Consider the following 27,943-nt stretch of genomic DNA (forward strand, 5'->3'; position numbering starts at 1 on the left):
TTCTAACATTACATTTTATCTTTCTTTTTTCAAACATTCTGCTGACATGAAAGAATGCATTTTCTATTGTGAAAATCTTCATGTTATCTCAGGTAGCTTACGTTTCCTCCCGTTTTCTGTGTGTGGGAAATCAGAAATACTTTGGAAAGAAGACTTGGAGGGGTTAGTGTGGGGCTGTTTGGTTTGGAGGAGCCTATGCTTATTAGGTTTAGTGCTCTGGACGTACGGGTATAAAAACAGTCATTGCTAAGTTCTTCATCCACTTGCAGCCCAGGGGACTTTATTTGCAGGTAGAGGCCATATAAAAATATGTATTAGAACAAAAAGAGTCTGATAGGTGTGAGAAATAGGATCTTAAAGGGTCTCCATCAGCCTCGAATAGTTGAAGTTTCAGTCTCAACATTTACCTTGTGCTAGGCTCCATACTGTAGGTAGTGATCTACCTGTCTGCCTCCCCAAGAGTGTATCTTGAACGTCTTCGTGCCCAAGCCACATCCCACTTGATGCCCAGCATGTCAAGGGCTGAGAAGCACCAATGAGCTCCACCATTGCTTTTTCTCTCACCAGAGAGCTCACGTAGCTCTCTCACATAGCTCTCTCACGTAGAGCTACTCAGGGGAAAGGCCCTCCCCCATCCCAGAAGGAGCTGAGCAGAAAGCAGAAGCCAGAGGTGTAGCCCGATCCTGTTGGGGGCTGTAGGAGGAGCTGGGGAATGTGGGAAGCCTCTTTGGTTTTCCGGAATCTCCACTATCTCTGAGCAGAATGTTAATTAGTAACAGTCCTACAGAGGGATCATACTTTGGAATTACAAATATTTGCAGAAGGCTTTGGGCTGCAGAGCAAAGCTTTCATCTTTTGAATGACCTTCTCAGGCACCTGAGGCCCCTTGAAGGTAAGAGGTGGAGGATGACAAGGAGATCTTGGAGTGGCTCAAGGGGAAGACTGGGGAGGGGAGGTGTTCCTGCCTTCCTGCCCTCCAGAGTGGGTTGTGGGGCATGAGATGAAAGGTGGGTGGCTAAGCAGCACAGAGTCCTCAGTCCTAGATGGGGTAGCAACTGTGATGCATGAGAGGCATGTCCTAGATACAAGGGCTCCTCAGCATAAAGCAGGCCAGGCAAAAGGGCACACAAGCCGTGGTGTCTCATCCATCGCAACTCAGTGCCCGGCAAGCAGCCCGCCCCTGCCCCGGATGGGAGAGAAAGGGCTAGGCTCAGGGGCGCTACTGTGGGTCCTTATGGCTCGGGTCTATATGGGAAGGCGTGATCTCTCAGCTTGCTAGTGTCTTAGGCCAAGGAACAGCCCTGCGTGAGGATCCTGCACTGCTCCATGCATGAACAAAGCCAAAGGGACAAGCCACACCGCTCAGGCTGGACAGGGACTGAACCTGGAGCCTCAGGAACAGTGAAGTGAGTCTTAGCATCTGGAAGGGGTGACATCTAGCTGTTGTGCCAGTACAATTTCCTAAGGAGAGAGAAATGTCATTCTTTATTCAGGAGTATTGTGCCAAGGGCTTGACTTACAAAGTAGAGGTAAATATTATAACTTAATTGTCTTAGCTCAGATTGCCTTAACAAAATCCCATAGACTGGGGAACTGGAACAACTGATGCACTTCTCAAGGTTCAGGAGGCCAGAAGTCTAGGGCCAGGAGGGTTGGGCTATGGTGAGGGCCAGCGTCCAGTTTGCAGATGGCTGCCATCTTCCTGCGTCCTTTGTGGAAAGAGAGAGAAGGCTCATTTCAACCTCATCTATACCTAATTACTTCCTGAAGGCCTCACATGCTACCACCACCACTTTGGGGAATAGGGCTTTGTTGTGGTTCTGATCTGGGCTGTCCTGCAAGAGCCTAATGCACTCACAGGTGGGGGTTATAGAAGGGGGGGGGTCTAGTGGGAAGATGTAGTCACTGGAGGTGTGACCCGGAAAGGTATTTCTATTTCTCCCTTCCTGGCTCCTCTTCTCTCTCTCTCTCTCTCTCTCCCTCCCTCCCTCCCTCTCTCTCTCTCCTCTCTCCTCTCTCTCCTTCTCTGCTTCCTGGCTGCAATATTGTGAGCAGCTTTCCTCTGCGCAAACCCTCCCACCATGCCTTCCAGGCTTGACCAACTATGGACTAAAACTATGAGCAGAAATTAACTTCTACTCCTTTAAGTTGCAGGTGTCAGGTATTGTGTCACAGTGATGTAAAAAGTGATTAGTGATCTTTAATATAAGAATTTCAGAGGAACAGAGACATTTATTCTATAGCAACAGTAAAAGGTGGGGAGTTAATTAGTAACCCAACACTGGCAGTGGCCTAGTAGGTGTAGGATTGCCACACAAGGCTGAAAGATATTTCTTAACCAGAGCTTTTGGGAGAATGCAGCAGAAGTGCTCTACTGAGTAAGGGAGTGCCATTCAGGCTTTGAGGACAGAGCTTTGAGTTTTGTGGCACCACTGGCAAAACAAGGAGCAATGCCCTGAGCTGGAGCTGGGTGTGGCTTTGTACCAGCAAATGGCATGGCCCAGGAGCCAGGCTAGGGCCTGAGGATGTGCAAACAGCTGGGAAAGATGGCAGTGTCAGCGACAGCTAGAAGTGAGGACGTGGCTGGAGAGTCACTGCCAGGTGGGAAGCTTGGGCAGCAAAGCCAGCAGCTCCCAGGTGATGGCAAAGAAAGGAAGGAAGGCCTGGAGTACACAGGAGAGGTGCAGGGGAGGAGGATTCTCATTAGAAAATTGAGGATGGGGAAAACTTTCCTCTTTCATTGCCTGATTGTCTCCGGGGGGATCCAAATCCCCGACCCGATGTGTCACACACCAAGATACTGTAGCCCAGCATGGAGGGGCTGCTTCATGCCTGAAAGATTAAAGGAAATGTCTGAAGAGACCAGGAAGCCCACCACTCCCTACCCTTTTCCCTGCCTGCTGTCCACAGAGAGGGGGCTCTGCTCTGTACTTTTGGGAGGAAGCAGATGAATAGGGAAAGGAGCCAGAGACCATGAACTGCCTGGGGGCCCAGCAGGGATGGGACCCAGAAGAAGTTTGGTGTGTGAAGGGTTGTCCCCTCCTGGGGTGAGCCAATATGCCCTTCCTGGCCCCAGATCCCCCTGGGCCAAGGCTGAAATCACAAGTCAAGATGGCTGTTCCCACAGGAGAGAGGTGAGACGTGGGGGTGATATTTGCCTCGCAGGGAGGAGACGATTTACAAGGCATTAAGACAGTCTCTGTCCTCTCTCCTGCACAGGAAGTCTTGCTGCTGAAGGGAGGGGTCCTTGGCCTCCACAGCTGGCCACATGAGGGTGCCACTGGGCCTCCTGCTCCCTGTCCTCCTGGTGGAGCTGCTGGTACCCAGCTGGGCCCTCCAACCCCATTCGCCAGAATCCCAGGCAGGGCTGGAGACTCTGGAGCCCAAGGATTCTCAGAACCAGACCTGGGGGGACATGCAGGGTCCCCCTGATGAAGAGGAGGAGGAAAAGGAGAAGGGGGAGGCCTGGCTGAGGGCCTGCGTGCAGCAGCTCTCTAATGCGACTTCAAACCTTGGCTTCAGCCTGCTGCGAAAGATCTCCATGCAGCACGACGGCAATGTGGTCTTTTCACCACTTGGTGTGGCCTTGGCCATGGCAGGCTTGATGCTGGGGGCCAACGGGCAGACCAGAGCCCAGGTGGAGCATGGACTGCAGCTACAGGCGTTAAGTGAGCCGCAGCCTCTGCTCCTGCCCGCCCTCTTCAAGCAGCTCCGAGAGACTTTCTCCGGGAGCCTCGAATTGGGCCTTGACCAAGGGAGCTTTGCCTTCATCCACAAGGATTTCGATGTCAAGGAGACCTTCCTCAATTTATCCAAGAGGTATTTCGATACAGAGTTCGTGCCTACAAATTTTCGAAATGCCTCAGAGGCCAGAGGGCTCATGAATTATTACATTAACAAAGAGACTCAGGGGAAAATTCCCAAGCTCTTTGATGAGATTATTCCTGAAACCAAATTAATTCTTGTGGATTACATCTTGTTCAAAGGTACTTTGATCGTGTTCTGCTCTCCCAAAACTGAAGGGCCCTGTTGCTGTCTCTTCCTTCCCCTCCTCTGGTCAGCGAGTGATTTTGCCAAAGGATTTTCTGAGAATGTGTCCTCAGGTTTCACAACTGCTCTGAATGGTGCCAGATGGTCATGTGAGGCCCCTGCCCTCCTAACCCCACAGCCTTTGGTCGTTAAAGGTGTCACAGCACCTCTGAGAAGCTCCTTCTGCCCTTGGGAAGAAGCAGCATAGGATAATTCCCAAAAGGAGCATTTTGTCTGAGAGAGTTTGGATTGCATCTTTGCTCCTTCATGCTCTGCTTTTATGACCTGGGGCAGATGACAGAATCTGTCCTTGGATTCTTAATCTAGGAGATAGGGACACTCCCACCTGCTATAGTTCTGAAGCTAGGTAAGATAAAGCACGTAAAGTGCCCAGTTGTGCGTGGCACATCCGAGACCCTGCACACACAGGGCACTTGGTCTTCTCAGCTACCAATGCAGTGGGTAGAGCAGGGGCCAATGTCTCCTTCCTAAAGGAGATGAATGTGGAGATGGGAGAGGTTAGCTTGATAGGGTCAAACAATCGATGGCCCGGCCAGACACACAAAGGTCTCCTGGCACCCTGAGCCCAGGTACAGGAAGTGGTGTAGATGTCAGTGGGACAGAGAGCTGGCACCAGGAGACCCAGGCAGCCCAAGGACAGGAAACGACCTTGCAGTCACTAGGCCACACCCCAGGATAGGCCCCGAAGGGAGGACACGCTGCATCCCCCCTGCACTGTGGGGTCCCTGCTGTCAGAGCCCCACACGGCAGTGGGTGGGCCAGAGACACTGTCACTCAGTGTCACATATGCGTGTGCTCTTGTGCAGGTGTGTGTTGCACGAGGTGGCAACCAGAGGCCCCTCATGCAGACGAGACCAGGCAGAGGCCTAAAGTCTTCTCTAGACTGGAGCCTCCACCAGGAAGAATGAGAGGGAGTTTTGTTCAGGTCTGGAACAAGGAGGGGAGCAGAGGCTGGGAAGAGCCTCTCTGCTTCCTTGTGATTCCACAGGGCTGGTGGGTGGACCTGGATTTCACCCTGGGAAAAGTTGATCTTTGGGAAATGTGTTCCACCTGCCTGAGCTATAATCCAAGCTAAATCAGTGAGGGAACACCTTTCTGGCTGGGGCGAAGGGAGTTCAAACCCTCTCTGCCTTGTGACTAGAGCTGGAACAATGCTCTCCAAGGGGCTGCCTTTGGCATGAGATCTTCTTTCTTATTCAGGGAAGTGGCTGACCCCCTTCGACCCTATCCTCACGGAAGCTGACACTTTCCACCTGGACAAATACAGGGCAGTGAAGGTGCCCATGATGTACAGGCAGGGAAAGTTTGCCTCCACCTTTGATAGAAATTTTCACTGTCATGTTCTTCAACTGCCCTTCTGAGGAAATGCCACCATGCTGGTGGTGCTCATGGAGAAAATGGGAGATCACCTTGACCTGGAAGACTATCTGACCACAGACCTGGTAGAGACGTGGCTCAGGAACATGAAAACCAGGTATGACTGCCCCTCGCTGTGCCCATGCTTGCAAAGGCTCCCCTCACCTCAAACAGAGCACTGTGGCCCAATGCCCATCTCCCCAGGAAGAGCTCCGCTCCCCAAGGGCCAGAACAGCGTGTGGCATTTTCTACTCAGATCTTCCACACACCTGGCTCGTTCATTCACTCAGCTAGTACTTATGACGTTCCCCTGCCGTGACACCTACACGATGCTAGGGTGCATCCGTGAGCTAAACAGCCAAGTCCCTGCCCTCCTGGAATCTACAGTGTAATTAAAGGAGATCAACAGTAACCCAGAAAGAGACAGGAGTGTCAGCAGGGTACAGGCGAGTCAGGAAGGCCTCACTAATGAGGTAACAGTAAGCAAACATCTGAACTGTGTGGATGTCTCCGGGGATTGGAGACAATAAGTTCTGGGATGGAGTGTGTCTGGGGGTCTGAGGACAGAAAGGTGGCCAGCATGGCCACAGTGCATGGAGATGAGTCAGAGAGGAGCAGGGGCCCAGCCTCCCAGAACCTCCCCTCACAAGCCCCAGAATAGGCCTGAGCTTTGCCCAGAGGAGAGAAGAAGCCACGGGAGGGTTCCAAGCAGAAGCAAAACATGATCGGACTAAAGGATAGCACAAGTTTCTCGGTCGGGAAGAAGACACTAGGGGACAAGGAGGCCATGACTGTACCACAGTCACGTGGGAGGCTACTGTGAGGATCCAGACGGCCATGCTGTGGCTGGGACTATGATGGTGGCAGTGGAGGTGGGATTCTGAATGACTAGGAAGTGAGAGTTGGCAGAATTTTGATGGGTGGGGGAGACAGAGAGGCAGAGAAAGAAATAAGGACAGGGAGAGGGAGAGATACAGGGGAAGACATGCACATACACACACAGAGATAAAGACAGAAACAAAGCTGTTTGTCAGCGGTAACTGCACAGCTTTGGCCTCAGCATTTGGAAGAGTGGATGTATCATTTACTAGAATGGGGAAGAATGTGGGAGGCACAGATCTGGGGGAAAATTCCAGAGTTCAGTCTGAGCATGTGGATCAGAAGAGCTATCAGACATCCAAGTGGAGATGGCAAGAAGGCAGTTGGATTAGAGGCCAAGGCGAGCCCAGGCTGGGGATGTAGATCTGGGGTGTGACCGCCCGGGGAGGGGCTCTGCACAGAGCAGTGGGGGCTCACATGGTTCTCTAAGAAATCAGCCCAATTGTTGGAGTACGAGGGACAGCTGCGACCAGAATCCATAGCTGTGCCTCCTGAATCCCATCAGCCCAGAATTCAGCAGAGTTGAGTTCAGCTGAGGGTCCCTGTTGTTAGTTTTATTTCCTTATTCTTCTCTCATTTTTCTTGAAATCTTTAGCACCTAGTAAAGGAGCCCCAACATAAAAGGCTCTCAACGAATGTCAGCTGTATGAATTTATAAATTAATCTTCAGGGCATGTGATGTCCTCAGTTATATTCCAAGCTGACTGCCTGGCCCAACTACGCGACAGGGAGAAAAAGGAGAGACACCATGAGGGAGCAGGAATTCATCTTCATCAAGGCCTTGGACACACCAGACACAGTTCTGGGTACTCAGCATACATCATTCTTCTGAACCACCCTACAAATCCGTATTGGCATTTTTGGCTACACTTCATAGAATAAGAAATTAGGACTTAAGACTTAGTATCATGGCCTGGGATTTAGCTCAGCGGTTTTGCCGCCTGCTACATAAGTGCTAAGGACCTGAGTTTGATCCCCGGTACCAAAAAAAAAAAAAGATTCAGTATCAATTATTTTCAGAGTTTTTATTTTTGAGCCACCAGACTCATCTTTCCAATCATCATATTTTCAAAAGAGGACTCCAATATAGAAGATAACTACTCTGGGTGGAAGAGCCTGTTGAATGTTCCCTTGCTCCCGTCGCCTGTCCATACCCAGACTCCTAGGCTTATTCTGGGAGACTGGGGCTCTGTGGGATCTGAGCTGAGAACAGCCACTCCTCAACCCCCGGTGTCTGCAGGATGCAGGAAGCAGCTACTGGGTTGGTATGTGCGGTTTTTAAAACAGAGAAATGGACAAGAAGTATGGCATGCTTGACTAAAAAGAAGGTGAGTCATCAGCTGAGAAATAAGCTGGCAATAATATTTGATAAGCCAGAAGTATTTTTTCTGAGATAGATCATTACAAAAGAAAAGCGTGAGTGAGGCACAGTGCACTGAGGGAGTCTTGTTAAAATAGCCTTGGAAATAACCTTGGAGGAAGAAAAACGGAAAAGAAACTGTGTCCTTTTCGGTGTTCATAAACAGTGGCTTTGTCCACACTGCATCATTATCTGTGTTTGTACCACAGGAAAATGGAGGTTTTCTTTCCCAAGTTCAAGCTGGACCAGAAGTATGAGATGCACGAACTGCTCAAGCAGCTGGGTATCAGAAGAATCTTCTCGCCTTTGGCTGACCTCAGTGGACTATCAGCTACTCCAAGAAATCTGCAGGTGTCCAAGGCAAGTCGGGTCTTCACCAGTGCCCAATCCTAAGCAGGAAGTGCCACCATCTAATTTTAATAAAATGCCTAGGGAAATAGATTTAAATTTCAGAGACTTGCAACAGCACCCAAGTTGGGTGTTTTAAATATTTCAAGTCACATTATTACAACACCTTTTCAACTGATTACTCTTCAGCAGAGCCTTTTCCTAAGGCTCAAGGAGAAATCTATCCTGGAGTAGGGAGTGGTTTACAGCCTCGTCATCATCTATGTTATACTGCAAAAGCTCACGAAAGAAATCCTCAGAAACCACAAGGCCTCACCAACTACCTCTTGGGGACATCCCCTCTCCAGTTACCCCTGTAGATTCACTCTGGTTTCAGTCTCTCTTTTCCATGCTTTAAGTGGCAGAAACTCCTCCCTTCTTTGAGAAGCAGCCTCATCCACAAATGTCTAATTTAAAACCAAAAATCCCGACCTATTACTTCTCCCTAACTCATTCTTTTTGGTCCTTTTTTGGTCTATCTGAAAAACGACTAAGAACAAGTTCAGTCAGCTTCCCCAGCGAGTTCTCCCAGCTCATCAGTGTTTCTCAAAGGACATGCTCTTGGTTCAGCGCCTGTTGTCACAGCAGCTCAGCACTGAAGGAACTAGCTGGCTCTTCCGGCCTGTGTTCACCACGGTCAGCAGCAGTAGCTCCCCTCTGCCCTCCCTCCAGTCCAAGCAAACACTCCCCACGCCTCCACATGGCAGTCACACCTCACTGCATCCTTCCATGGCCATGAAATGTGGCGTCTGCTTTCCCATGGCAGCTGGAATTTTCAATTCCAAGAGAGATTCAAAGTGATGTTCACTTGAGCAGGAGCCAGGAAGTTAACCAGGGCCTGCCTCCAGGCCGTCCTATCCAAGGGAAGGCCAGATAAACATAACAGTCTTGCAGACCCACTCCTGAGTCTCTACTGTGAATATAAGGAAAACTAAGAAATGTGCTGCAGTTTTACAAAGCATCATCATGAGCTTGCGATTATAAACCACTAAATATTCTCCCTCTACTTGCTCTGAGGAATAAATTTTTAATCCAAGGAAATGAGAATTTCCAGGTATTATGGTGATGTTTTCATGATCTCCCCTTACAATAATTATAAAGGTACATCATTCACATGACACCAGGTTCCTGGACATAAGAGCTCCCGAACAGGCAAGTGGTCTGAGTACTGGCAACCAGGGTTCCAGAAAACTTCAGGGGCTCTCTGGATTGCTCTAGTCAGTACCTCGGGGCAGCACCAGGTTCTGGGGAGCTGCCCCCCAAGACTAACCATGCCCTGCCCTCACCCTACCTGGCAAAACAAAGGTCAAAGGACTCAGGCAACCTGGGAAGCTCAAAACAGCAGCTCAGCTTAACAATCAGTAGCACAATGTACATGTCCAATAAATGCTAGATGCATTAGACCCTCGACTTATGGACTCAATTCGTTCATGAGGGCTAGCTGTAACTCAAGTTGGTCAACTGAAGACCCCAGCTCCTCTACACAGCCTTCAAGTCTCTCTCCTGTACACAGCAGATCTCAGGGTCCTCAGAGAGACATTGGCCCAGGATTTCTGAGTTAACCACACACAGGAGAGGATGTTGTCATGTTCCTTCCAGAATTCTTTTAAGGGTTAAATCTGTATGTGAGACCATCTGGAAGCACAAGCAGCTGGTACTAGGGTCGTAACTCAACTTTGGTCGCAAAACTAAAATTCCAGTCATAACTCAAGTTGTTTGTATGTCAGGCCAGTCATAACTTGAGGGTCCACTGTACTTTTATGCATAAATGTCCTGCCAGAGTTCCTGTCACCCAAGTCCAGAATGTATTTCACATATTCCACATTTCACACTGGGTTCCTAAGGTCTCTTAGGTGGATGGTTTCAGATTCTAACACACTCCTTGGAGCAGCCATAACTCTTCACACAGATGGGCCCTGCATCACTAAACTCCAGGAGCACTGCCAGATGGGTGGCATTTCAAGGGCTCATTAATTTTTCAATCCCTACTGCCACACAAATGGTCTTCCAATTATTCCCTCTCCTAGGTTTTACAACAATCAGTGATTGAAGTTGATGAAAAAGGAACAGAGGCAGTGGCAGGAACCCTGTCAGAAATCATTGCTTACTCCATGCCTCCCATCATCAGAGTGGACCGCCCATTTCACTTCATGATCTATGAGGAAACCTCTGGGATGCTCCTGTTCCTGGGCAGGGTGGTGGACCCGACTGTCCTGTGACTCGTGACATGCATGAGCATTCAGCGCGACAGCAGGTGCTGAAGTGGAGGCATCTGCACCCACACAGGACATCCCGCTGAGTGGCCGAGGAAAGGCACATCCCTGATGTCCTCAGCTGCTATGGGCTGTTCTCAAATTAACACACATATTAAAGTGACACACGTTTAAAGGAGATGTCTGTGCAATCCGTCTGGCATTTAAACCTGGTCCTAAGGCCCTTAGTTAAGTGCTGGAAGCCAGCTCACATATCTGGACTTGACACCCAGTAGACTGGAACCCAAATCCACAATGAGGCCTTTGAGGGGAGGACGTGCAATCTCCTTGAGTCATGTTTCTCTGTCCACTTCTGATATAAAGTAAGCATTTCATTTTAATCTGTTACAGAATATTTCTGCTGACTAAAGTTAGGAGAAAACTGCTGTAATCAGTCCTGATCAGTGTCTAACTCAATGATGTCTACTGGACTCCCTGGTGCACCAAAGATCATCCAGTTCAATACTTTCATTTTACAAAGGGAAGAATAAGGGACCCAGAAATTGGATCACACTGTGACTTTTGAAGGCACTAGGCATACACACACACACACACACACAAATATATGTTTTAGCATATATATGATTTTTAGTATTTATGTATAGTTCATTTATACTATTTATATAGATCTTCATTGGTGTCAGGGCGAATATATTCTGGATAACTGATCCTTTTAACAATGCAATCTATGTGTCTTGCTTTCTGGTAGAAATAAAACATCTTCAAGGGCCCTTAAAAGCATGGTGACTGTAGGCCAGTGATGATGAACCTATGGCATGTGTGCCGCAGTGGGTACGCAGAGCCCTCTGTCAACATGCGAGCCAATTCACCCCAGAAGTCAAGCACCAGGTAACAGTTTTGTTTTTTTAAACTAAAACCTCAGTAGTCAGGTTTAACTGCAGAGTTGGCACTTTGTGATAAATAAGTGGGTTTTGAGTTGCAGTCTGGGCACTTGGTCTCTAAAAGGTTTGCCATCACTGCCTTAGGCACTGTGGCTACTTTACCTGATGGATAAGTCAAACCTGTATCTCAGTCACCAGTGTGACCATGGTGCAGCAAAGGTCTGTGTCTAACACCCAAGCCCTGTTCCTCTTCCTTCCCTCCCTGGAACATGCGCTGAGATCCTGCTACACAGAATGTGTTTACTTCAGAGTTACCCACCACGGTTAAACAATATAAGCATGGACTCTACCCCAAGGGGAAAAGGAGAATAGCAAATACCTGTGGGGCTTTCTCAGTCATTTTCTGACATGGAAACAAGGCACAACTTTAGGATGGTCAAGTCAGAGAATCCTAAATAGAGTTAACAAATCTTGGAAAGTCAGGTGTGTTAACTAAATGCATAATTGGATTTCTATCTGTGCTGATGCTTAAACATACCTGAAACTAACTTATTATCTTGATGACTAAAATCAAAGCAATGAGAATAGGTGATAATATTAAGAGCCAGTCTAAAGACTAACTTCACCATGCCCACATCTGGGCATGAACTCATTCCTGCAGTCCATCCAAGAGTACTAATTGACATTATTTGACAGGCAGGAAATTCTAGAGCCTAGAAAGAGAAACAATGGAAGAGGGCTAAGTTAAACTGGCATTCCTATATGATCTATGTCCAGTTATCAGGTTTGTTTGTGGAAAAATGCAGAGAGAAGAATAGGGTTCCGGCAATGTTCTCATTTTTAAGAGATGCAATCTAGAAAAGAAACTCTACGACGGTGTTGGCAAACCTATGGCACGCATGCTGCAGTAGGCTGTTTGTATCATTGAAAGCTCTAAAAGGTTCATCATCACTGGTCTATGAGAACACAATGCTCTAAAATGAACACAGTCACACTTGGTCATGGAAAGGTCAGTTCTTCTCAGCCTCAGGTGGCCTTGTCTAGATCTAGTTAAAGAATCTACACGAGAGGTTGTTAAACAGAACTCTCATAAGAGTATTAGTCTTGTTTCTGGTGTAAATGAGGATAGTCATAACTGTCACCATTTTTGATTGTTTATATCTGTCCTTGGAAGTAACATTTTAACAAACATTTCAAAAATTTTAGAGGTTATCATGTTTATGAAAAAAAAAATCCTTGTCCAAAAGTAATCTGATTAACTTGAACTGAGAATTTAATGCCTAGCTGTAAGAATGCAATTGACTTCTCTACATTTCTTAACTTTACTAGCAGTGTTTTTCCTCTCACTCAGCTTTCCTTTTCTCATATTCATAATGGGAAAACAAAAGTTCATAACTTTGGTAAATGTTTTAACAATTAAATTGAAATTCTCCATCTTATTTAAAATAAGAGTCAATGCTGACTATGGACAAATGGGTGGGCTTTGTTGTCCCACTGCGCACTACAAATTCTCCAGATCACAATACAGTCAAGTCCATACTATTGAGTCTGGTAGAAGATGACAGCAATAAAAATTGCTAAATGAAATCCACAGAAACTATGCTGAATTTCTTTAACCAGAACTGTCAAGTTTCTCATACCTATTGGATTTTTAACTATTGATAAAATGAGTCGAACAATTCCATTTACCTAATTGTCCTCTCATTAAGGATATTACGAATCACTACACATACTGCCAAAAAGAGGCCAGGTGGAAAGAAAAGGGGAGACAGATCCATGAATAAGTCTTATACTGAGTAATTGTCCCCTGAGTGATTTACAGTTGAGATCACTGTGCTTCTCTTATTCATTACTTAAGAATGAGCTGTCTTGCTCTTTAACTAAAGAATTACAATTTCAGAAACATATTTAAAACTTTTTTTCACAAACACAGGCATCTCATTAACCTGTTTTATTTTGAATAAATTCATTATCCATTTCACATTATAAAAAGTAACCAGACACACATATGCATTCACAAATTAGATCATCTTTATCATACATCAATATATTTAAAAAACAAATATTTTCTAATATCAATATAGTTATATGTTGATTGCATTTTGAAACAGAGAAGCTGACAATAGCTTCATACAGTACAGAACTGACATTTTAAAATTAAGAACTGTATATGTTGCACAGGCAAATTTTGATGGAAATATTAGCATTAGTACAAATAAATGCTGTTGACACAGCTGAAGCATGATAGCTTGGAGTAACAGCTGATTCAAACTAGATTCGTCATTTTAAATTAAGTAAAGCCAAATACATTCTAAAATGTAAACAAAGTATTTATAAAAGAAATTCTAGGAAATAAAGGAAATCATCAATCTATTATTTTTAAGGTATTTGCAGCTCAAAGTTATCAGAAATCTTTTTGCAGGATTAATTTGGGAATGTCCACAGAGGACATGTTGTTCCCTCACAGGACTCATGAAACTGTGACAGGTGTTCAGTTTGACTCTTCAGCTGGGTGTGGACGGCTATGTGGTCTCTTCCTCACCTCCCAAGTCCCTCCCTGCTCCTGCAGTGCCCAGCAAGGTCAATTTTGGCCATTGTGGACTGTCATGCAATTGCTAAACACAGAGACTCTAAGACAGTGAAACCACTGGCTTCCTGCACAAATAAAGGCAGGCTTGTCAGTTTTGCAGCCGTACTCGAAGCACACACTGAACTTGCTTTTCATTACAATGCACTATGTTAACACTGGAATTCTGTAACCACATTATTATGTAAGAAATATATACTATACCTCTTAGGGAATTTAATTTCAAATATGGTCAAGTTTAACATAAGCTGCCATTATGTCTCTTTTTCCATTCATTAAAACAAACAAAAACTTTAAAAAAAAAAGGAAAAGAAAAAAGCCCCAGCCACTGCTTTAGCTTTTGTCCATCAGTCATATTCATCCCGGTGTCTTTGCTTTGTCCCCTTCAACAACAGTTGATTTAAGGGTTGGATTTTCTGGATTTTCTGAAGGAAGGGGGCGGGGTAGAGAGAGAAAAACAGATATGAGCAATTTTATCCCTATAATGCTCACAAAGTAAATAAAGACGTAGATACACTACTTTGAAGAAACCTAATAGGAGAATTCTAAGAGAAAAAAGTACACATTAAAAATTACTCAGAATTGCCTTTAACTATCAAAAAAACCACGCGTGCACCTAACATAGCACACTATTTAATTCATATTTTACTGCACTGCAAACACTGTATAACCATAATGGAAATTATGCAGGCCTAACTATATTAATTGCAGGGCCTTGTAGTAAGATATACTGTGCACCTGCCCTTCTTTAAGACACAGCTTTTTCTAATTACCAGATGTGTCATTCTGTAAAGCTGGGAAGTGACTTACATGTCATTTTTATCAGAAGCAAAAACTGAAATAATACTTTTTGACATCACTTCATAGGCTTATTTTAAGTAAAAATGACATTTTCATTTGGGTAAGGCATGGCTCTGAATTGCGGACAATACTTCACGTAAAAACAAAACACAACAAAACAAAGACACAAAAAACCAATTTAGGTATCAGCCAGCACCCAACTCAGCTGCGGTTGGAGCTCCTGGAGCCCGGGGACTCGGGAGGCAGCAGGCCCTGCCCAGCCTACACAGGAGGAAAGTACCATGTTTTGTAACCGGCATTTATGTAAGAGAAAATTCAATCTATACAAGGGAAGAACATGCATAACGAGGAAAGAACAAATGAAGGAATCTGCATAAAGGAGAGCTGGCCTGAGTATATTAGGCTTCGGGGGTTTTTAAAAGCGGCCCATAACACGTAGAGGAATAAGTGAAGAGAACACCGTTGCTGTGGCTGCACGGCTACTCCACAGGAGTGGTCAGGGGAGCCCTCTGAGAGCTGGTGGCTCTCAGGTAGCTAGAGGAGGGATCTCAGGCTACAGGACCGACAGGTCCCTTAGAAGAACATGAGTCAACCCTGCATTTCACAGAGCAGGCAGGGAGGCCAAGCAGGATAGGGCTGTGCCCCACGCTCAGCTGCTGTAGGGCAGGCATGCGGCTCCTGCTGACCTGTGCAGAAAATCACCCTGCCCCACCTCTCTGCTCACAGCTTCTGAATGGAACCTCCACAGTGTAATCACAAGGGCATTAACTATCTGGGGAAACAGCATTATCTGTAGTAAAGGGGTCCTATAGTGACTCTAGTCACCCTTAATATCAATATCGCTTTTTCCTATTATTAGTACTTTGTAGTATATATACCTGCTCTTACCTGGAGCCCCATGCAATAAATTTATTTCTAAATTCTGAAGAAAGTAAAGTATATGCATCTATACTTGTATATACCTAATGGTCAGTTACAATTTGGAATGAATTATAATATACAGTTGTGCTCCTAATAGGGCCTCCAGCATGAAGTTTCTGCAAAAAAGATGCAGTTGAGAAACTTTACTGGAAAATGTTTCTGAATTTAGTGAAATGTGTTTAGAAGGAAATGTGAATCTTGCTTAAGTTCTGTTCTAATCAGAAGGTTCAGATTTTCAAGTGAAAGTACAAACCTACAGCTGCAGTTTGAGTATCCTGGCAGAATCATTTAGACACTGGTATGGTCTCTTTGCTGGTTTTCATGATACTACCCTCTTAAATGTTTAAGCTAAAAAAACCCAAAGACTTTGGTGATTCCAACAAAATCCAAATTGCATATAAAAAGGAACTGTGGGGGAAAGGAAGACAGAACTTCAACTTCAAGGCACAAGTACAGTCTATGTGCCTAGTTTACTGAGCCCACAATTCTGGGTTCTGTGCTGCAGTGATCTTTTATAAGTGACATCCGCCATACCCCTCTTTCTGAGCATTGCGGCAATGAGATACGATAGCCAGGTGTTCAAAGGGATGTAACTCTCCCAGTGTCGTAGAGATAAAGGAGTGCAAATGTTCCATAGGGGGGAAAAATCTCAAGATATTATCTGAAGCCATTTAAATGGTCTTTTGTTGATTCCCTAAGGTTAGAGTAATTTGCCATACCTATATAAATTATCTTATATGTACTATCTAGCCTAACAAAATCTCAAGTGATAAAACCCCCTTGGGCTCACTGGAGACATGTTCTATTCCTTGAAAAGTATGTACATGGGAAGACAAGTACACTCAGGAAAGAATAGGACAAACACTGTATGGTTACCACTCAGTGACTCACAAGGTGGCCTTCCGGGGTTGTGTGTCTTTACTTCCACTGTTCTTTGGATCTGTTGGGTTAACTGTCCCACGGGAGGTACTGGGTATGAGAGGACTGAAAGAAAAGGAGGCTGGAGCACTACTGGCACTTCGAGTCCGGAATGAATCATCTGAAAGGAACAGATATACAGAACATACTGGGAAAGATGTTAAGAGAAGAAAAGGCTGATTTTTTCACTTTTTAAATTAATTTTATGAAGGCATAATTACATATAATAATGGCACAAAGTTAAGGTTTGGGAATCTTTATACCTCCATGAAACCATTGCCAAAATTAAGATGTGAACACACCCATCACGACCCAGTGTTAACTCATGCCCACTGTACTCCTTACCCTCCTCTCACTTTATCCCTCTCAAAACAACCGATCGGCCCTCTGTCACTGTAGATTAGCTTGCATTTTCTACAATTTTACATAAATGGAAGCCATGAATACTTACTTTTTTATCTCGCCGCTTTCATTTGATTAGGATGATTCCTTTAAGATTCATCCATATTGAACATATCTGTACTTTATCCCTTTTTATTCCTGATTGATATTGTTTATCCATAATGTTCACTGATAGACATTTGTATTTTTCCAGTTTTTATTATAAACAAGCTGCTATGAGCATCCAAGTGCAAGTCTGTGTGGGGGTATGTTTTAATTCTCTTCAGTAAAAGCCTAAGCGTAGAACTGCTGGATCACAGAGTAAGCGTATACTTATCTTCAGAAGATACTACCAAAGTGCTCTTTCCTTCCTCCTTCTGTCTTCCTTCCTTTTTTTGCGTGTGCAGTAGCATTCTGGAGAGCACTTCTCATCACCTGCTTGATACTGGGAGCCTTTTCAATTTTAGGCATTCTCGTAGGTGTTAAGTGGTATCTTTACATGCAATTTCTTCTCATTGTTCTTAATTTGTATTTCTCTGATTACTGATCTTAAGAATTTTTCAGTTACAAACTGCACTTAACATGTTTATCTTCTTTTGTGCTCACATTCAGACCTTCTGCCCGTTTTAAAATTAGTTGCCTAATTAAACAACTTCTTTGTATATTTTGAATACCAGGTATTCTCTTGTCAGGTATATGTATTGTGAATATTTTCTCCCAATCCATGTCCTGACTTTTAGTTTTTATTGCTCTATTTCAAAGCTTCAGATTTTAAATTTTGATAAAGTTTGCTGTGTTAGTATTTTCCTATTGTAGTTAGGAGAAATCTTTGTCTATTCCAAAGTTACAAAGACTTTCTTCTATATGCTCTTTAGAAATTTAATAGTGTCAGTTTTTATGCTTAGGTTTACACTTTGAGTTAATTTTGTGTATAATGTGAGATAGGAATAGAGGTACAGTTTGGGGGGCTTTGTGGTACCATATTAAGCCAATTAGTGTTCTAATACTGCTTCCAACTTTATCTTTCAAAGCAGTTGTAGGTTCACAGCAGAATTGAGAGGAAAGTACAGAGAGTGCCTATCGATCCCCTGTTGCCACTCATACAGAGCCTCTCCATGAGCAACATCTCCCCAGAGTGGTACATTTACTGTGATTGATGAGCCTGCATTAACACACTATGATCACTCGAAGTCCACAGCTGACATTAGGTTCATTCTTGGTGTTTTACATTCTGAGTCTGAATAATCATATAATGACATATGTCCCTTATTATATAGTAACATAAAAGGGTATTTTCACTCTCTCCACCTACTCATCCCACCTTTCTCCCAATCCCTGCCAAACATTGATTTTGTTATTATCTCCATGATTTTACCTTTTCAAGAATGTTTTATAATTGGGTAACAACTATGTAACTTTTTCAAACTGGCATCTTTTACTTAGCTTTTTTTTTTTTTTTTTTTTTGGTGCCGGGGATGGAACTCGGGTCCTTGCGCTTGGGAGGCAGGCAGAGGAACCACTGAGCTAAATCCGCAGCCTGGTATCTTTTACTTTATAACATGGATTTAAGGTTCTTCCATGTTTTTTCATGACCTGCTAGCTCATTTCTTTTTAGCATGGAATTCATTGTCTGGATGTACTTCAGTTTATCCATTCACTAATTAAAGGACATCTTGTCTGCTTCCAAGTTTTGGCAATTATAAATAAAGCTGCTATAAAATTCCATGTGTACATTTTTGTGTGGATGTAAGTTTTCAACTAAATACCAAATACTAAATATCAAAGAACATAATAACTGGATCATATTGTAAGAATATGTTTAGTTTTATAACAATCTACTGCTTATCTTCCAAAGTAGCTTGCCATCAGCAATGAGTGAGAGTTCTGGTTGCTCCATATCCTCATCGATGTTTGTTGTTGTCAGTGTTTTGGGTTTTGGTCATTTTAATAGGTGAGTAGTGATAGTTCAATTGTTTTAACTTGTAGTTACCCTGTGACATATATGACGTTGAACAGCTCTTCATATGTCTACTTGCCATCATTTATGTCTTTGGTGAAGGATCTGTTCAGGTTTTTGCTCATTTTTAAATCAGACTGTTAGTTTTTCATAAGTTTTAAAAGTTTTTGTATATTTTGGACAACAGTCCTTTACCATATATGCCTTTTGTAAATATTTTCTCCCAGTCTGTGGCTTCTCTTCTCATTATCTTGATAGTGCCTTTGATAGAGCAGTTTTCATTAAGGAAATCCAGCTTATCAATTTTTTCATGGATTGTGCCTTTGATGTGATATCTAAAAGAATCATGGCTATATTGAAGGCCACCTAGATTTTTTTTCCTGTTACACTGTAGGAATTTTATAATTTTGCATTTTACCTTTAGGTTTGTGATATATATGTATGTGTATGCGTATATATCTCCAGTTGTTCCAGCATCATTTGTTGAAAAGACTATCTTTCCTCACCTGCATCAGCTTTGTTCATTTATCAAACTGCTGTACTGATATAGGTCTACTTCTAGGTTTCCTATTCTGTTCCATTTTGTACTTCTCTATTTCATCCTTCTTGATTGCTTAATTTTTTAAGGAAATCTTGAAGTCAGGTAGTGTGAAACTTTTGTCTTTGTTCTTATTCAGTATTGTGTGAGCAATTCTGAGTCTTCTTTCTTTCCATACAAAGTTGAGAATCAGTTTATTGATATTCACAAACAACTTGTTGTAATTTTGTTTGGGATTGCACTGAATCTATAGATCAATTCAAGAAGAATCAACATCTGGACAATACTAAGTTTTCCTAACCATGAACATAGAATATCTATTTGTTTAGTCCTTCTTTGATTTCTTTCATCAGTTTTGTAGTTTTCTTCATGAAGATCTTTATATATTTTGTTTTTCGTTTTTTTTTTGTTTTGATACCAGGGATCAAACTTGGGATCTTGTGCTTGCTAGGCAGGTGGTGGAACCACTAAGCTAAATCCCTGGCCCCTAGATCTTTACATATTTTGTTAGATCTATGCCTGAATATTTCATTTTTATTGCTAATATATAACTGTATTAATTTCATATTTCATCTTTCATTGCTGTAATATAGGAAAGCAACTGATTTTTTTCTATATTACACTTGTGCAGTGCGACCTTGCTGTAATCACTTATTAATTCAAGGAGTATTTTGGCCCATTCTTTTGAAGTTCTACAGAGACATTCCTGTCTTTTGTGAACAAGATAGTTTTACTGCTTCCTTCCCAATTATTATACCTTGTATTTCCACTTCCAGTTTCCTCTATTATTAACAACTTACATTAATTAGTGTGTTATACTTGTTACATATGAGCCAATACATTGTTAAATAAAATCCATATAGCTTTTATTTTATCTAACTACTTTCCTATCTGAAGACTTCAGTTCTTGCCTCAGATCCTTCTGGGCCCTGGGGAACCATTTCCCTCCTCCTTTTCCTCATGCTGCTATATTCCAGTCAAAAGTGCTTTAAAGGGCAGAGGAGGCTTCCAGGCCACTGTAGCACTGCTCCCAGCACAGAGGAGGCATCCAGGCTGCCATAGCACTGCTCCCAGCACAGAGGAGGCGTCCAGGCTGCCGTAGCACTGCTCCCAGCACAGAGGAGGCTTCTGAGCCATCATACCTCCACTTCCAGCGCAGAGGAGGTAGGTTATTCAGGAAACAGCAGTGCGCACACACACACATTGCACCCCACCCCCATCGAAATTAGAAGACACATAAAGAAGTCTCAAAACCAGACCTCCAGATCACATAAAGCAACCCCAAAGGGAAACCAGATGGAACACTCTGACACTCAACCACCTGGACTCCCTGAACTGGCAACAAAAGAGGATCTGAAGAAAATGAAATCAGAAATAATTTCTCACATAACAGCAGAGATTGTGCTTATCGTGCAAGACATGATTAATAAATCTAGAGAGAAGCTAAGGAACATGATGGAATCCCAACATACGAAACAAATGGAATCCATAAAACAGATGCAAACAGATGTCCAGGAGATTAAAAACTCCACTGAAACTCAACACAGCAGAATGAGCCAATGTGAAGACAGAATTTCAGATATAGAAGATAAGATTGACATTAGTGACCAGGAAAAGAAAAACTGCTTTAAAATTGTAAGGGACCACAAGAAATCAATCCAGAAGCTGCTAGATGATGCAAAGAAGAGTAACATAAGACTGATCGGAGTCAACGAAGAAACAGGACAGAGTGCAGATGACATAAAAAAAAACTGTTCACAGAAGTAATGGCAGAAAACTTCCCAAGCAGGGGAAAAGAACTTGACATACAGATGAGTGAGGCATATAGGACTCCAACTAGCCTTGATTAAAAAAAAAATCTACACATAGGCATATAGTTGTTAAGATTCCACAAACGCAACAGAAGAACAAAGTTCTACAAGCAGTTAGAGAAAAAAAACAAATCACATACAAAGGAAACCTGATCAGAATCACAGCAGACTGCTCAACGCAAACCCTTAAGGCAAAAAGAGCTTGGAGTGACATATTTCAAGCCCTAAAGGAAAACACCTTCCCACCCAGATTGATGTACCCTGCAGAGCTATCTTTCAAAATTGATGAAGAAATAAGATACTTTCATGACAAAGAGCACCTTAGGAACTTCATGAATACCAAACAACCACTCCCAAAAATTTTACAAAATATCCTAGGAAAAGACAACGAGGATTGCAACCCAGGAAGCCCAGCAGAATGAATCCATCAGGCATGACAAGAAATTAAATGCAAAGGGAGAGCATCCAACAAAAAGAAAAAGTCATGACAATGATAAGTCTATACATATCAGTTAAAATCATCAATGTTAATGGTCTCAGCTCACAATCAAAAGAAATAGACTGGCAGAATGGGTCAAGAAGCAATATCCAACAATATGCTGCATACAACAAACACACTTGATTCAAAAATAAACTCATAGACTGAAAGTTCAAGAGTGGAAAACAATACTCCATGTGAAAGGAAACGAAAAACAGTAGGAGTAGCTATCCTCTTTGCAGATCAAGTGGATTTCAAACCAACACTGATTGAGAGAGACAAAGAAGGACACTACAACTTTGTAAAGGGAGCAACCAAGAGGAAGAGATGACAATCATAAATATCTATGTACCAAACACTACTGCGCCCCACTCCATAAAACAAATACTAACGGACATGAAAAGTCATATATGCACTAATACAATAGTAGTGGGGGACCTCAATACCCCACTATCACAAATAGATAGATCAACTAGACAAAAAATAAGAAATGAAATACTAGAACTCAATCAAACTCTTGAACAAATGAACTTAACAGATGTTTACTGAGTGTTCTACCCCACAGAATCAGAATACACATTCTTTTCAGCTGCACATGGATCATTCTCCAAAACAGACCACATATTCGCTCATAGAACATGTTTAAGTAAGTGCAAAGGAATTGACGTTATCCCCTATGTATTATCAGACCCTAGTGCGATGAAATAAGAGATCAATAGCAAAAGAAACTGCAAGAATTTCATAAACACATGGAAATTGAACACACTTTTGAATAACCAATGGATCACAGAGGAAATTAAAGAAGAAATCAGACAGTTCCTACAATTAAATGACAATGACAATACAACATTTTGGAACACAATGAAAGCAGTCTTACGAGGGAAATTTATAGCAGTAAATACTCATATTAGGAAAACAGAGCAAGCCTAATTAAACAACTAGATCCTGAACCTCAAGCTTTTAAAAAAAAAGAAGAGCAGGACAAACCCAAAGCTCATTCAAGGGAGGAAATTACAAAGATCAGAGCAGAAATCAATGCAAAGGAGACTAAGAGAGTGATACAAAAAAAAAAAAAAACAATGAAGCCAAGAGTTGATTCTTCAAAAGAATAAACAAAATTGACAAACCCTTAGCCAACCTTATCAGAAAAGGGAATGAAAAGGCCCAAATCCATGCAATTAGGAATGAAAAGGGTGAAATTACAACAGACCCAGCAGAAATCCAGAGGATCATCAATACCTACTTTGAGAACCTAAATGTCACTAAGATGGAACACACAGAAGAAATGGACAGATTCCTAGATAAGAATGAATTACCAAAGTTGAACCAAGAAGACCTAAAACTTTTAAATGACCCAATATCAATCAATGAAATTGAAAATGTAATTAAAAACTTACCAACTAAGAAAAGCTTGGGTCCTGATGACTTCACTGCTGAATTCTACAAGATATTTAGAGAGTAACTACTGCCACCACTCTTTAAACTCTTCAATGAAATTGAAAGGGAAGCAATACTCCTGAATTCATTCCTGAAAGCAAGCATCACCTTGATCCCCAAAGCAGAGAAAGGCCCAACCGAAAAAGAGAACTATAGGCCAATCTCACTAATGAACATAGATGCAAAAATCCTTAATAAGATACTGGCATATAGAATCCAGAAGATCATCAAGAAGATCATACACCCTGACCAAGTGGGATTTATCCCAGGGATGCAGGGATGGTTCAACATACACAAATCAATCAATGTAATACACTGTATCAATAGAGCCAAGGACAAAAACCATATGATCATCTCAACTGATGCAGAAAAAGCATTTGACAAAATCCAACATGCATTTATGAAAAAAACCCTACAAAAATTGGAATGGATGGTCTCTACCTCAATCTGATAAAGCCATCTATGAAAAACCAATAGCCAATATCACCCTAAATGGTTAAAAACAGAAATCCTTCATACTAACATCAGGAACAAGACAACGATGTCCACTATCACCACTCCTGTTCAATAATAGTTTTGGAAACATTAGCCACAACAGTTAGACAAGAGAAATAAAAGGAATAAAGATAGGAAACAAAGGAGTCAAATTGTCATTATTTGCAGATGTCATGATATTCTACATAGAAGACCCCAAGAACTCCACCAAAAGTCTTCTAGACTTAATAACCAAATTCAGTCAAGTAGCTGGATACAAGGTCAACACACAAAAATCAATAGCTTTCCTCTACATGAACAACAGACTCACTGAGAGAGAAATAGGGCAAACAATTCCTTTCACAATAGCACCCAAAAATCTGAAATATCTAGGAATCAACCTAACAAAAGAAATCAAAGACCTCTTCTCTGAAAACGATAGCACTCTGAAAAGAGAAATTGAAGATGATATCAGAAAATGGAAAGACATCCCCTGTTCCTGGGTAGGAAGGATCAACATAGTGAAAATGGCCATACTTCCAAAACTGCTATATAGTTTAATGCAATCCCAATTGAAATCCCAGCAGCATACTTCACGGACCTGCAGAAAACAATCCAAAAATTCATTTGGAACAAGAAGAGACCCACAATAGCAAAAGCAATTCTAGGCAACAGAGACATAGCAGGGAGTATCACAACCCCCAACTTGAAACTATGCTAGAAAGCTACTATGGTACTGGCAAAGAAACAGACCTGAGGACCAGTGGAACAGATTAGATGATGCAGAAACAACTACAAACACACTCAGCCACCTCATCTTCGACAAAGGAGCCAAACACCCTCACTGGAGGAAAGATAGCCTCTTTAATAAATGGTGCTGGAAAAACTGGGTTTCAACTTGTCAAAGTCTAAAACTAGACCTATATCTCTCACCATGCACTCAACTAAAATCAAAATGGATTAAAGATCTAAATATTAAAACAGAAACGCTGAACTGGCTGGAACAGAGGTTAGGTAGAATTCTTGAAGACATTGGCATAGGAAAAGATTTTATGAACAAAACCTCAGTTGCCCGTGAAATAGCACAAACAATCAACAAGTGGGATCTCTTCTTATTAAAAAGGTTCTGCACAGCAAGAGAAACCACCAGCAGTGTGAAGAGACAACCCACAATGTGGGAAAAAATTTTCACCTGATGTTCCTCAGACAAAGGTCTACTATCTAGAATCTATAAAGAACTTAAAAAAATCAGACCTACCAAATTTAAAGACCCAATCCAAAAATGGGCATCTGAAATGAACAGACATTTCTCAGACAAAGAAGTAGAAATAGCAAATAAACATATGAAAAAATGTTCAACATCAGTGGTCATTCGAGAGATGCAAACAAAAACGAAGCTGAGATTCCACGTCACTCCAGAAAGAATGGCTGCTATCATGAAATCAACCAATAACAAATGCTGGCGGGGCTGTGGGAAAAGAGGAACCCTGCTCCACTTCTGGTGGGCACGTAGACTGGTGCAACCACTGTGGAAATCAGTATGGAGATGTCTCAAAGAACTAGGACTGGAAGTCCCATTTGACCCCACTATTCCCCTGCTGGGGATCTTCCCCAAAGAAATAAAAGAATCATACCACAATGATATATGTGCATCCGTGTTCATAGCAGCACAGTTTGTGATAGCTAAAACTTGGAAGCAGCCCAACTGCCCATCAACTGGAGACTGGATAAAGGAAATGTGGTTTTTTTATAAAATGGAGTACTACTTAGCCATTAAAAATGAGAAATTAGAGATATTTATAGCTAAATGAAGGCACATTGAAGCAATACTCTAAGTGAAATAAATAGGACACATGTAGAAATACTGAATAGTTTCTCTAGTGTGAGAAACTGAAAGTCTAAATAAAGACTAAACGGTATAACAGATAATGTGAAATAGGAAGAAAAGGGGCAAAGGGGAAGGGGAAGTGGGAGGACTAGGGGAAAGGAAAGAAGGGAATGGAATTAATATGAGAAAAGGAAAAAAATGGAAACAAAGTCTTTGTAAACAGGGAGGGATGGAGGGGTTGAAAGGAGGGCAGGGGAAGGGGGAAAAATAAGAACTGAGAGAGACTATGTAAAGGTGCAAATTTCCAAGATGAATGTCATTACATTGTATACCTAAAATGTTCCAATAAAATAAAATTCAAAAAAAATAAATAAATTTGAGGATACCTGAGCATTTTAGCAAGAAAAAAAAAAAAAAGACTGCACCCAAGATAACACATCACATTTACTTGTCTAGTCTCCTCAAGTTCTCCCTGGATGTGACAGACTTTCCTAGTTTGTGATGGCCTTCATGGTTTTAAGCAGTATGGGCCAAATATTTTGTTAAATGCTCCTGTATTGGGTTTTGCCTAAATTTTTTCATAAGATTATAATAGGCTCTGGATTGGGGCAAAGACGGCAGGTAAAGTGCCCTTTTTAATCACATCATATCAAGGGTATGAGGACATGTTTGATCACATTTTATGGACCTTATTTTATTGCTTCATGACAGATCATTAGAAATGTGATTTTTCTTTTTCTGAACTCAAAGTGTACTTTTAAAACTATGATTCTTGATAATCTTTATCAAACTGCTGTCCAAAAGGGTTCCACTGATTTTGATACCCACTAACAATGGATGTTACTACTTGTTTCCCTAAATCCTGACTATTTTCCCCAGTGCCTTGCCCACATAACTTTGGATGGAAAGCTGCAGTTCAGAATAGGCAAAAGTCTTCACACAATTAACAGTGGGTTCATGGGAATTGCAAAGTATCCAATCCAACTTTCTGAGCTACAACTTTGGCGTTCTTTTCAGTTTTATCTAACACTACTCCCTTTTATATGGTCCTCACTCTAGCCACACTGGTCAGTTGTTGACCCCTGAAGACACCAATGCTCAGTTGGTTCTCTGAATGAATGTTGTTCCAAAGCCATCTCTGTCTGTCAAGATCCTAGGATACCTTTCAAGTTTCCTCAAATGACATCGTCATCTTGAAACCCATAATTAAATAAAATCTCTTTTCTATGTGAATACCTAATCTGTTTGTGACTTTTTCTTTAGTCTGTACTTCATTACATTGAGACATTGTGACTAAGGCCAAGTTGGTCAACAGAGCCTGAAATATTTACAATCTGTCCCTTCAAAGAAGCTTGCTGATCCCTGGAACAAACTTTCAAATACTTAATATGGTAAATATTTCGATGTTGATTATTCAGCATGAATTCCTACTATTTTTAATGTCCCTTATAATTATAGGAAAACTTTTTGTCCAGCTTGAACAGGTCCTTGGACTATGGTAAAACCATTCTGTCATGTTGTCCTTTTTCCTCTTTTGAAAGTGCATTTCATATTAAAACTGAATTTTGATATGGTGAAAACAAAGTGGGTAAAGTCTAGTATTTTCTTCATTGCTAGGGAAAAGTTTAATTTCTTTGGGATTTGATACAGATGTAAACTTAGAAAAAAAACAGTGTCTAGAAATAAAGAAATGCCACTTAACGCAAATAATATCTTATTAATTTTAGCAAGTTTTTGAAGAGCTAGAATGCTACTTACCAGTTAGTGAAAGCACAGAATTCTTTGTTAACCCTGAGACAGAAGGTGTATATCCTGCTGTAGTTTTACTAGAAAAGAACATGATTTTATTTAAAATGAAAATCTGAAATAAGTTAGCTATAATAAAAGTAAAACATGTTTTCTGTAACATATTACTTGAGCGATGAATGCTTATAAAAGACATTTTCTTAAAATGACTTTGCTTGTCAGCTGATATGCAGCTGGTAAGTACCACATGTGTACAGCACACATATGAAAATCATGGTCATTTAGTTTATGCAGTTTCCCTTCTAACCCTAACCATTTCTAATTTTGTCTCTTGAACTAAAAAAGGAGACCAAACCTTCAACTATTGTCAGTACTCTGTTGTGACACATTTAAGTTATCTCTTTTTTAATCTTATGAAAAATAAAACAAAATTTCATAACAAATAAGAGAATAACAACAGTTAATACACTGTCATAATCTTCAAAGTTGTTACTTAGAATACAAAATATAGAGAAAAAGATTCTCTTATAAAGAAGAAACCGACAGATAAAAGCACAAAACTTTCTTTTCAATAAACCAAGAGAAACTAGTAGTATAAATGAAACAAATTAACATATATATTAAAATGCTTTTGAAACCACAGAATAAGTAATTTGTCAATTATTTGAACTTCTCCCTACTTCCTATTTATCTTCTCTTTTGCTCTTTATTTGTGTGTGTGTGTATATATATATATATATATATATTTTTTTTTTTTTTTTTTTAGTTTCTCCTATGGTCTCTTCATAGGCAGAAACAATATTAAGAGCTAATGAATGTCTGTGACAGCTAGCAAATGGGACCTCCCCATATATGCTTACAAGTTCAATGGTGTAGAGTAGAGCACCACCTTCCTCCTAAACAATACCTAAACGGTACATGGATTCCACAGTGTTCTTGC

At 41.8% G+C, this 27,943-nt stretch overlaps 2 protein-coding genes across 8 annotated transcripts in view; one reads left to right on the forward strand and one right to left on the reverse strand.

Annotated features, from left to right (window-relative positions):
- The first annotated feature begins 743 nt into the window (after nucleotides 1–743).
- Nucleotides 744–10,420, forward strand: Serpina10 (serpin family A member 10). The gene is made up of 5 exons (XM_013066788.3): nucleotides 744–892; nucleotides 3,220–3,986; nucleotides 5,413–5,524; nucleotides 7,855–8,005; nucleotides 10,060–10,420. The coding sequence occupies exons 2-5, from the start codon at nucleotides 3,269–3,271 to the stop codon at nucleotides 10,249–10,251; spliced, it is 1,173 nt and encodes a 390-aa protein (XP_012922242.1). The 5' UTR covers nucleotides 744–892; nucleotides 3,220–3,268; the 3' UTR covers nucleotides 10,252–10,420.
- The window catches only part of Ppp4r4 (protein phosphatase 4 regulatory subunit 4), a 96,920-nt gene continuing 76,272 nt past the window's right edge, over nucleotides 7,296–27,943 (reverse strand). For 5 of the 7 annotated variants that reach the window (XM_004837056.4, XM_013066769.3, XM_021245079.2 and 2 more), the window contains 3 exons: nucleotides 27,016–27,083; nucleotides 16,327–16,474; nucleotides 7,296–14,138 (listed from right to left, as the gene is read on the reverse strand). In XM_004837056.4, the coding sequence (XP_004837113.2) occupies nucleotides 14,114–14,138; nucleotides 16,327–16,474; nucleotides 27,016–27,083 (241 nt within the window). In that variant the 3' untranslated portion in view covers nucleotides 7,296–14,113. Of the gene's footprint in view, nucleotides 14,139–16,326; nucleotides 16,475–27,015; nucleotides 27,084–27,943 lie in introns of those variants that run through there. The other 2 variants (XR_002389603.2, XR_002389604.2) reach the window with 2 other exon arrangements.

This window comes from Heterocephalus glaber, unplaced genomic scaffold (assembly GCF_053883595.1).
Source record: "Heterocephalus glaber isolate CG9 unplaced genomic scaffold, H.glaber_assembly_v1.0 deba00001608, whole genome shotgun sequence".
NCBI classification, from domain to species: Eukaryota; Metazoa; Chordata; class Mammalia; order Rodentia; family Bathyergidae; genus Heterocephalus; species Heterocephalus glaber.

Bases quoted from the DNA above. Each gene is read 5' to 3' on its own strand.
- Serpina10 (XM_013066788.3), top strand. From the start codon at position 3,269: ATGAGGGTGCCACTGGGCCTCCTGCTCCCTGTCCTCCTGGTGGAGCTG. The intron at 3,987-5,412 runs GTACTTTGATCG...TGCCCTTCTGAG, and splicing joins GGATTACATCTTGTTCAAAG to GAAATGCCACCATGCTGGTG. The intron at 5,525-7,854 runs GTATGACTGCCC...TTTGTACCACAG, and splicing joins CTCAGGAACATGAAAACCAG to GAAAATGGAGGTTTTCTTTC.